Below are 11,902 nucleotides of genomic sequence, written 5' to 3' on the forward strand. Positions count from 1 at the left end.
TTAGAAGGAAATACATGGGGATTTCCGGTTTTAATTGGCGGCCATTTTGGCGGCCATCTTGAATATCTAAAAAACTCCATGGATGCAAGAGTTGCATCATCCAGATTCGGATTCAGCACCTTCCAAATAGGGAGAATCATCAATTCTTTTCAATTTCACACCATTTAGAAAGAAATAGGTGGGAATTTTCGGTTTTGGCGGCCATTTTGGCAGCCATCTTGAATATCTCAAAACCCTCAAGGATGCAAGAGTTGCATCATCCGGATTCGGATTCAGCACCCTCGAAATAGGGTAAAACCATCACTTGTTTTCAATATCTCACCATTTAGAAGGAAATACGTGGGAATTTCCGGTTTTGGCGGCCATTTTGGCGGCCATCTTGAATATCTCAAAACCCTCAAGGATGCAAGAGTTGCATCATCCGGATTCGGATTCAGCACCCCCGAAATAGGGTAAAACCATCAAAAAACATTGGGTGGACGCTAAAACAAGGTTCAGCCTCTGGCACCCAGACTATAGGAGATCGTGATATCTAACAACTTTCTTGACCGACAAGTCTGTCTAATTCCGCGAAAAACTTCTCATTTATAATAATAATGATAATAATAATAATATTTAGACAAATTTGTATAGCGCAGCTAGGGTCTATGTAAATATACTCTATTGCGCTGTGATGTAACAGAGCACCTGAAATTGTTACTGATTAGACACGAAAAATAAATAACAAATTAATCAAAGGCTTCTGAAAAAAAAAAGTAAGTCTTCACATTTGAAGACAGCAAGTGATGAGGCCTTAATAAATGACATATGCTGAAAACTGACCCAGCAAATGTCATATAAATGAGAAGTTTTTGGCGGAATTAGACAGACTTGTCGGTCAAATAACTTTCATGCATGCACTCCACACAGCTTAGTCTGTACAGCGATCCAGGGCTGGACTAAAAAAGTATGAGCACACTGTAATGATGAGTAGGCCTATTATATATATATATTATATATAATAGGCCTACTCATCATTACAGTGTGCTCATACTTTTTTAGTCCAGCCCTGGATCGCTGTACAGACGTCTGGTCGGGCCAAGTAATAATAGAATGAACACCAAAGGTAAAGTGTCAGCCAACAGCTAGCTTGTGATGAATATTTAATCTTGGGTTAATTTTTCTTCTTCTTTTTTTTTTTTTAGAAGAAAATGTGCTGAGTGAAAGAGCAATACACACAAACCGCTTATTTTTTTATTAATCTAATTAACTTTCATATAAAAAGAATTTCATTTTAGATTTTGTGATATTTGGTCTACTTTCATATATGTCATAATTTAAGACCATGAGGCAGTTGTGCACTTTTACAGCCATACCATAGAACCTCAATAAATATCAGTAAATTTTACCTCAATCATGATTATTCATCACACACAATTAGAAACACAAAAAGCAAAAAGTACATGTAGATTTAGGCCTCCTCAAAACAGACTGTGTACTTAATATAGGAACTGACTTAATGCATAGGGATAATAGGGAGAAATGCCCATAATTCAACCATAACACCTTCCAAGATTTGAATTGACCGGCAGCTACATGTAGAAACCTATGCTTTCGCATGAGGTGGATTTTTGGCATGAGAGGTCGAACCTTGGACCCGTTGGTTTAGATATCTTCCAGCATGCATTTTCTGACACCAATGTACTTGCGCACCCATGTAGATATTTCAAATTCCATGATCCCAAATTGCACCATAATCACAGGAAATATTAAACTACTTTATTCCAATTACTCACATAAATTTGCACCCAGTTGGTCTTCAGGTCCTTGCTCAAAATAACACAGTCTTTGTAAGCCTCTAATTCATAATATGCTGCTTTGCTGCCTGCACAATCTGAAACTGAAGTTAGCCATATCGTTTAATAGCATATCTTTCAAGTAACTGGGAGCTAAAATCGATATACTATATGGTATACAAAATGATTGTACGGTATCCAGTTGGAATGAAGTGAGTTGAGAAATGCAGTTCCTGGAGCACACGCAAACACACAGGCAGAAAGACAACTTAGGAAGACACAATACATTTCTTGACTGACTTCTTTCATTCAGCTTGCCATTTATAATCATTTGTACATTGCTTTTGGTTTTGGCAATTTGGTTTGTGTGAAATGTGAACTATCTACGTGAATACATAAGTACAGTAGTGCCCATCTTTCATCTGCTATTTCCTCTAATTTTTCTTTCAGAAAGTTGAGAAGACATAGGCCATACCATGGCAAGTACATCCAACACAGATTCGATAGAACCAGCTGACCCTGCTGGTAGCAATGTAGCTGAATCAGGCAGTACCAACAACACTCCAGTCCATGTACAAAACAGTGAAACTGACATAGTCCCACCTGAAGACTTAGATGGAAGTGCATCACACATTCCAGCAGACCCGTCATTCTCAAGAGGAGCATCAACTGAGCCAGCTTCTTTAGAGAATGAATCACGTTCTGGACCTGCATTGGACAGTGAACAGTGCAACACCGCAAACGAGTCCGCCCATTCCCTTGACCAAAGTGTGAGTGGGGACCTCGAGGTACAAAAGAATGCCTCCTTCAGCAGCACTGACTGCGAGAATGGTCAGTTGACCCTGCTGTCATTGCCCGGAGAGCTGCTACTCAACATCTTCGACTACCTGGACGCGAGACAAGTCATCTGTGAGCTGGGGCTGGTCTGTAAGGAGCTCCACGCCATCGTCGCAGACAACCTGGAGTGGAAGGTGCGCTGCATGAAGAGATTCCATGGAGCCTACCCTATTGTTCCTGGTATGCAATAGTGAATGTTTATGAGTGCAATGGACAGAATATTTCATGAGATGAAAGATGAAATGATCCATTCAACGAGACGCAGCCCAGTTGAATGGATCAATTTTTCATCTTTCACCAACTGAAATATTCTGTCCATTGCACAAATGGAAGACATTTATTATTTGTTTCATATAATGCATAAAGTATATCCTTGTCATTTGATGTTTATGAATTTAGAAACAAGAGAATGCAAAATCTGAGATCAAGAGCACGCTTAATTGCATGCACACTGCAAACTTTTATGAAGAGCCACAATTGTTTAGTTTGTTAGTGTGTACTTTGCCATTTAATTATGAATAGTGCCAATGTTGCAATTCAGTACAAATCTGTTTACTCATGGGCCAAGATTTAAGAGGACAGTAAATTTCAAGAGGGTTTTCCAGCAGCTCATAGACACACAGGTCCTGAAAAAAGAGTAGTACAAGGACGCAATGTTCTTCAATGTTTTAATCATCCAAGCATTATGCCAGGTGTCCTCAACAGCCAGAATCTGTGCTACCCATAATCAACATATTGTTAATGAGAAATATTAAGATTGACGCCAATTAACCAACATCACAAGGAGAGGTGTACACAGTTTAATGCACTATGTTTTCATTATAATGTCAGTTTTGTTGTACCTTTCCCCACATTCATCTTCTAACGTTTGATGAACAGTCGATGATGACAAATTCAACTGGAAGAGGGCGTGTATAGAGCGGGAAGAGGCGTACCACCGGTGGTCTAAGCATGAGGAGCAAATGGAACACTTCTCCCTATCCATGGCCCACATAGGGGGTATAGACTCTGTCCATCTCATGCATGTAAGTTTACTTGTGTGTCCAATATACAAATGACACACAGGTCTGAGTGCGTCAATAGGAATTGTATGCATAAGGTAACTATGGAATGCTTAACCCACGAGGCGAAGCCAAGTGGGTTTAGGCTAAATTCCATAGTTGCTGCATGCACACTATTCCGACTGACGCACAAAGAGACATGTATACGCGTGCGTCATTTGTGCAATAGAATTGGGACAATTTTTGAATCATGTTACCCCATGGCAAATTTACTAGATACGTCTCCTTTTGGCTTGCCATAGACGAAAGCCTGAAAATCATGCAGCCAGTACTGTAAACGTCAATATTTTCGCGCGATTAATTTTTCGCGCTGAGCGGCTCGAAAACGTATTCGCGGGTTCTTAAATTCGCGCTCCGCAGCAGGTTACTTTACTGTAGTACACATTCACTGCTTTCATCCAAAGCCTCTGCTACATAGCTTGCTATGCCAGCGTACGACAAGCGACGTAGCGAGCGGCTCGACTGCGAGTACAAGCACTCAAATACGTAGTACAGCTGTGACTCTAGTACCGTAGTCACGGGGGACTGTAGCATCGATGCGTGCGGTGCACACATGCATGCTACAGTACACAGCAATCTAGGGTATCGTCTCTTCGCACAGTACTAGTAGCGTAAACATGCCTGTACATTGTACTACGTAGCAGGATCATCGATGAAGCGCACACAATTCATCCCGTTCAAAATGTGCGTAGAAAATTGTGAAGATATATTCGCGCGTTTTTGAATTCGCGCTAGCCGAGCGTAGCGCGAAATCCGCGAAAATTAATGTACCGCGAAAATTTCCACGTTTACAGTACTTCAAAACCATGCATCCAGTGGTTACTGGATGCATGGCAAAAGTACTGGATGCATGGCAAAAGTACTGGATGCATGATTTTTCAGCCAATAGGCATCTCGTACTGAGTGCGCGAACCTTTGTTACAAGTGCGCGTACTCTTGCTACAAGTGTGCGATAACATGTTTACAACTGTGAGGCAACGTGTGGCCAGTAGAAAATCCACACACAGTTTTCAACCAATGAGATCGCACGATTCTCGCTACCCATTCTATAATATACCTGGTATTCAGATAGTTTATAGTGCACTTCCATTTTAATGAACATGGTTATAACAAAACTCCTTCCAAAATTATGGCCTTCATATCTTGATATGCTTTATTGTTCAGCTATAACAAAATTTTGATGTAACGAAAGAAAACTGTGGTCCTGAGGACTTCGTTATAATGGGAGTTGTCTTTAGTAGTTGCAGTAGTAGTATACACAATTGTATCAATAGCAGCAGTTGAGATAATGATTGATAATGATTGATAACAATGATGACAGTAATACTTATGATTATAGTAAGTGCTTCTACTGCTATCATGATAATAGTGACTAGAAGAATGACAACTGTGAATGTTGCCAGGACAATTGCAATATTGATTTTGATAAGAAGTTGATTGATGCATTTGATTAAAGTTATAAAAGTGGCAATAGTACTGTCAGTCAACTTTTTAATGACGTACATTTTAAAGAGAAACAAAAAGAAAAAACTGGAAAATAAACCGACCGTTTTAGATATTGCAATGCATGTACTCCCTCGGAAAGGACGGGCTTCATGTTTTCTGAACTCTTGTTTTGTTGTTGATCAGTAATTATAATTTATTGTGATGGAATATAAATTTGTAATGATGTATGTGTTTACTGTATTGTGAGTATAAATTATGCTTGTATGATTGTGTATATATTGAAAATTGTATTTATTTATATGTGTACATGTACATGAATGTACGTATGTATCATGTATGTATGTATGCAGATATTCCTATGTGTACACCCATATGCCAACAAGAAGAATTTCCTATATGGACAATAAATGAATCTGAATCTGAATCTGAATGTGAATGACATCTACATCTTCCCCCTTACCCCAGAATGCTGACCTGTGCTTCACAGGGTCGCGAGACAGGACCTTCAAAATGTGGGACCTCAGGAAGCTGGACGCTAGTGACCCGACAGGCTCCGTCCAGAGGGCTGAAGCCAAGGACATCAAGGGACACAAGGTATGGCATACCAATTGTTTCTGCCCCCCCCCCCAAAAAAAAAAACAAGAAAGAGAAGAGATAATACAAACAAAACCACACTACGGAAAATTATCAGCAGCAAAAGGCCCCCCTCCCTTTAAAAAAAAAAAGGAAAATGAATATAGGATATTAAAAAATATAAAAGAAAAGTTTGATTTCAAGATGGGCTAAGCAACATTTTAAATCATTCTAAAGTAAGTACATCATGGATAAAGCCAAATAAAACCTTTCCAGTGATAACTATCTGGGAACGTAACAAGGAATGTTCTTGAAGTTATGATGAGAAATATCTCATATTTTTTCATTATTTTCTTTGTATTTTAGCAGCTGTAATCATAAACTGAACGAAAATGCAACTAACATTTTGCGATTAAAGTCTTCAAATAGCCATTTTCATTTTTGTCTGGATGAGTGGGCATTGTTTGTGCAGCAGTGTTGCAATTTCCATTCATACTGACAAAGGGTAAAGCCTCAGTGATAACATTTCCAGTGCCTACATGATTGAACAAATTCTTATTTTGATTCTTTTTAGTTCCATGCAGTTTTCTGTGAGGAGAGTCCTTGAATAAGTATTGTTTATTGTTTGTTCCCCCCCCCCCCCCACCTTAATTTGCTTTGTAGGGCTGGGTATGGGACATTACATCACTGGACAATATTCTGTGCACTGCATCTTGGGATTGCTGGTTAAAGCTATGGGATGTGAATGATGACCTTCGGCTGGTGCAAAAGATGAAGTAAGTCTACTACCTTACATGTCAATATAAAAAACAAAAAAACAAAAAATTATTATCATTATTATTATTATTTATTTTTTTGCACCAGCAATTTTTCACGCTCAACTGAGTAGGAATTATTTCATATTTATCTTTTTAATTTCATGGACGATCAAGTCAAATGAACGAGCACTTCAAACAGCTCACAACTGTTAAGGCAGTTAATGATTTTGGTAGCACATACCACAGTAAAGGATAGCTCGTCCACATCACGACAGCACTCTCATTAACACTACAGGACTAGTGAAAGAGAAAAAACTATAGATAATATACAGTGATATCCATACAGCATACATGTACTTACATTGAGATCAAATATAGAAAATAATATTACATAATATCATATAACAACAAAAAATTTGCCCACTAAGATTTTTTGCACTAGTTTCATATAGTGCATAGTGTGAGAAAATTTACACACAGCAAAAATGTCCACTGTTACAGTGTATGAAATCTTTATTTGATAATATCTTCTAGTTATGTATCACTTCTTGCATCAAGATATGTATCTGTTATTTGCATAGATACATGCTGAGCTTATGTTTAGCCATGAATTTGTTGTTTGTCTGTAATAACAGCCAACACATAGAAAATAAGCTGTTTTGCTACTATGATGATTGTTATGATCCTGAAGCTTTTGTAAATGCCTCGATCTAATGGAATCAGTAGTCAGCTATAAATACCAGTTTTTGCATGAATGATTCTTTATTTGCCATATTTTCACAAGAGAGGTGATGGATACAAATTACTGGAGTAGACACCATGAATGATAATTGTAATTCCTGTGTAATCATTTGTATGACTAGACAGAATAAAACTGCTTTTCCTAAGGATCGTCATAACCTCACAGTTTTAACACTGATTCATTGTGCTCCAAGTCTTATTAAACTACAGAATCAACTTGCACTAGTAGTACAAGTTGATATGAACCTGCCATGCTTGCTCTGTTTCCGTAAGTTTTCAATGCAGTAGTTGCCTGATGCTATTAACAAATATTGCTGCCTTTTGTCTCTGCTTTTAAAGGGGCAAATCGGCTTTTCTCAGTGTGGTCTATCAGCACAATGCCATTATTGCTGGCGCCTACGATAAGAGCATCTATGTCTACGATCCCAGAAGTAAGCCTTTGCATGCTACTGATTCTTTCACTACTCTCATAATATGACCCAATAGACTGACAATATGTGCTGCATTTGCTGTGGTAGACTGTATGAATGAACTATATGACATACAGTAGAAAAACATTGTACAGTAAACAGCCACCATGATAAATACTTTGTCACTCACCAAAGAAAAAAAGATATGCAAGTGTATAATATGTTACAGTGGAATTGGTTATATTAGAATAGAAAGAAGTCTTGATAATAACCATCAATAAAACTACTTCATCATAACAATGTTTTTTCTTAATTTTGATTTGAAACAAGAGTCTGCAAATCAGAAAAAAGAAACAGAGCTGCTAGTAATGACATAAACATCATCAACTGTCAACAGCAGCAACACCTTGAAAGTTTGGTAATGGTATCTGTGGATATATGTACATGGATTCATGCCTACACCACACTCAGCAGGGAGATTTCTGATGTTGCAGAGACTTCAAAAAGGACGTTTTGAATGTTGCTAGAGACTGCAACATTTGAAGTCGATAAGATCTGTACTTGGATATGTGAAAAAACATAACTTAGCACACAGACATGGTGATTATGTAATAACCTGTTTTGTTGCATTTTTTTTGAACATTTGGATCAAATCTCACATAAGGGGAATAACAATGTCGTGAGTAAAGGCTGATCTTGAAACCCTTAGATAAGTCCAGGTCACCAAGTTTGTGTCAAATTTACATAGGTGAAATAAATGCAGTTGTATAGATTAAATTTTCATTTGTAAATAAGGTCCTGGGTCATGGATTTGACAAGAATCTGTCGTAGAATAAATTTTGTCAGATCATGCATAATATTGGGACCCCTATACAACCATGCAGATCACTTGTTGATTTTCAGTTGAGCACAACAACTTTGTCAACCAGCTGATACATCACAAACGGTCGGTTCTGACGGTAGCGGCGGACAAGGATTACATCATATCGGGTAGCGAGGACAAGACCATTGCCGTGTATGACAGGAGAGCAGGACGACTATTCAAGCAAATCGAAGTAAGCGGAGGGATCTTTCTTGTCTCGATTTATGACTTTTATCTGCATATCACTATGGTATTATCTGTCACAGGAACTAAGACACATGTCAAATGCAATTTGCCACCATGTATGGTGATGAGACTCACAGGCCCGTATTCTGCTAAAAACTTAGACCCGAGTTTAAACCCACGCCTGGGTCTAAAGTGTGTTTTTGGGGTTTAAACCTGAGTTTAAACCACCAGTTTAGACCTAGGTTTAAACCCAGGTTTAATTTGTATTCTACTAAATCCAGCTGTGGTCTAAATTGGGTTTAAATTAAACCTACCCAGGAGGAGGTTTATTTTGAGTTTAAATCGAGTCTAACGATGACTGGTAAGGGTACCAGCACACAGATCAATGCCAATGGCACGAAACGAGTGGCTGGCTGGATACGTACAGCAGCTAGCTTGCCGGCCACACGCGTGCACACACGAGATACGCCTAAATACTCACGTACTAGATCTAACGCTAGTACTTGTACACTTACACCGTAGAAGAGACTCGAGATCTACAATGTATATGTTAGAAATACTAACGTTACTACCTGTAGTTAGTCTAGACTTTACGATGAAAATAACCTGAAGACTAGACCAAGAACTCAATGTAGGACTAGAGTGTAACGAGCCTGATGGCTGAGGTCGATTTGGCATAGATAGACTAGTCTACTGCAGTAACTGTTAGATCGAGAACCTAGATCGTAGGACTAACGTTAGGACTAGGAGTGCGGTCCTACTAACGTTAGTAGAACCTATTCGAATATCTAGAGTACATTATTGTAACAGGACTAACATTAGATCTATTAAAAGTTTAAGGTTAGACTAGTGTGGTACGGTAGGTATATCGAGACAGGGTTGATAGGCCTAGATATGTTATCTATTTCTAAATTTTAGAATGGTTTCCATTTTTATAAACTGACAATCTTAAGAGAAAAGCTTTTATTCAATTTCCTACCTCAAAGTCCTGGTTTGATCAATCGCCAATCCATTCCGAACTCACGATTCAATCGACATAAAAAGCCATGTCCCATCCAGCGCACACAGAAACCGTGCCGCCGGCCGGCGCGGCGGCTCTGCTGGTACTGAGCATTCAAAGCTAGCTAGCTAGCCAGGCCAGGAATATAATAGCGCTACGCTATACGCTTACCATGTATCCTGTGATGTGCGTCGCACACGTACACAAACTGTACAGTAATGTACAGTGCTTCACGAGTTGTCGCAAGCAAAAATACAACATGCCCTTATTTGTGATAAATACCCGTAAAAACTATTCGAAATCCAAGAAATTCACGCTCATGTAACTGATACACTGCCAATAATAAATTTAAGTGGATTTGCGGAGAGAAAAGTACTCAGAGAGGGATAATTTCTTCTTCCTTAGAGGACACCATGGTGGCTTGATCCAAGACTATTTCGGGTTTAATTTAAACCCGAAATAGACTTGGGTTTAACTAAACCTCGCTAGCAGAATACAAAATTAAACCTCGGGTCTAGCTAAACCATAGGTGAGTCTAAAATGGGTTTAAACCTTGGTCTACAGTACACCTGGACAAAGCAAGCAGTGATACATAATCTTTTTTTTTAAATTCATTTTTGTCCCCGCCGAACGAGTTCGAGCAGGGGACTATGAAACGGGCTCCGTACGTGTGTGTGTCCGTGTGTCCGTCCGTCCGTCCGTGTGTCCGTATGTCCGTCCGTGTGTGCGTCCGTGTGTGATCAAAATCTTCAATTTGCTACTTCTCTGTCATTTATGAGCCAATTTTGATTCTGTTTGCTTTATATGATAGCACTACATGGGAGCTTTGAAACTTCTACACAGAATTTCAGTCGTGACCTTTGACCTTGACCTTTGACCTATATTGTACATTTTGCTACAAAATGCTACTCCTTCGCCATTTCTAACCCGATTTCGATTCCGTTTGCTTTATGTGATGGCACTAGGTGAGGGCTTCAAAACTTCTACACAGAATTTTGACCTTTTACTTCTTTGACCTTTGACCTTGATTTTTTGACCTGTATTGTACATTTTGCTACAAAATGCTACTCCGCCATTTCTAACCCGATTTCGATTCCGTTTGCTTTATGTGATGGCACTAGGTGAGGGCTTCAACACTTCTACACAGAATTTTGACCTTTGACTTCTTTGACCTTTGACCTTGATTTTTTGACCTGTATTGTACATTTTGTTACAAAATGCTACTTCCGGCGGGGACATATATTACGCACCGCGTAATTTCTACTTTTCCTTGTTTTAAATGAAACCAAAGCCCAAATATGAATGTGGATTGAGTAACAGCAAGAATACAAGCAGAACACATTTGTGAAAGTTTGAGGGAAATTAGACAATGGATTCAAAAGGTATGAACTTTTTAAAATGTCATTGCTGTGTAATTTTGGTAATTCCCGTTAGGAAGTGAAGGAATTAATTTATAAAACCTTAAGAGCTTGTTGTGCTTTTGTCAGTCTCATTTTTACAAAGATAGAAAGTTACAAATCAACAGTGTTATACATTGTATGTATTGCCTAATGTGTGGAGTATATGATGTAAGGTAGAACTATGTATGAAACTTACTCTGTCTTATTGCCTAATGTGTGAGTGTATGACATAATGTAGAACTATGTATGAAACTTACTCTGTCTATCATTTACCATGTTTTTCTCCATGGTCATTGGCAGCTGGACAATTACTGCATGTGTATGTCCTACCAGAATGGACAACTCTGGACGGGTCAGAAGGATGGCAGCGTCCACGTCATTGACCCCACTGATGGTGCCTTTGACGTCGTTCAGACGTACGACGTGGGCCACAAGAACAAGATCACTGGCATCATTTACACGATGGGGGCGCTCTACTCCTGCTCCACGGACGCGACCGTCCGCGTGAGCCACCCCCACCACCAGCCGGAGCTCATCTGCAAGCTGACCGACCACACTGCCGACCTCACCGCAATCGACATCCAAAATGGTGTGTTGGCCAGTGCCTGTAGTGACGTAACTGCGGGAATATGGCGGCCTAAAAACTGACAGGTCCCTCCTTGTTAAAAGAATGCACACAAACTTGGCATACAATTGTAAGGTGGTTGGAAGAGTAAAATACCACTTTCTCTTGCTCTTGCTTGTGTGTACATACATGTACATGTCCCAACCAAGATAGTTTGTGCCACACCTTTCTGTTTGTGTCCGTGAATGTCATCTTCTCACTTGCAGATTCTGTTGGATGGTCCATTAT

The 11,902-nt window shown here is 39.2% G+C and overlaps 1 protein-coding gene across 1 annotated transcript; it reads left to right on the forward strand.

Annotated features, from left to right (window-relative positions):
• Positions 1-2,251: 2,251 nt before the first annotated feature.
• Positions 2,252-11,697, forward strand: LOC139727330 (F-box/WD repeat-containing protein 9-like). Its single transcript, XM_071638287.1, has 7 exons — positions 2,252-2,792; positions 3,492-3,637; positions 5,585-5,713; positions 6,356-6,468; positions 7,531-7,622; positions 8,505-8,656; positions 11,350-11,697. The coding sequence occupies exons 1-7, from the start codon at positions 2,252-2,254 to the stop codon at positions 11,695-11,697; spliced, it is 1,521 nt and encodes a 506-aa protein (XP_071494388.1).
• The last annotated feature ends 205 nt before the right edge of the window (positions 11,698-11,902 follow it).

The sequence above is a fragment of the Diadema antillarum genome, unplaced genomic scaffold (genome assembly GCF_040938485.1).
Source record: "Diadema antillarum isolate AM-2024a unplaced genomic scaffold, OU_Dant_1.0 seq00000126_RagTag, whole genome shotgun sequence".
Lineage (NCBI taxonomy): Eukaryota > Metazoa > Echinodermata > Echinoidea > Diadematoida > Diadematidae > Diadema > Diadema antillarum.

Excerpts from the sequence above, each read along its gene's own strand:
- LOC139727330 (XM_071638287.1), top strand. The coding sequence starts at position 2,252 with ATGGCAAGTACATCCAACACAGATTCGATAGAACCAGCTGACCCTGCT. Across the intron at positions 2,793-3,491 it reads AGCCTACCCTATTGTTCCTG|TCGATGATGACAAATTCAAC; the intron begins GTATGCAATAGT and ends TTTGATGAACAG. Across the intron at positions 3,638-5,584 it reads ACTCTGTCCATCTCATGCAT|AATGCTGACCTGTGCTTCAC; the intron begins GTAAGTTTACTT and ends CCCTTACCCCAG.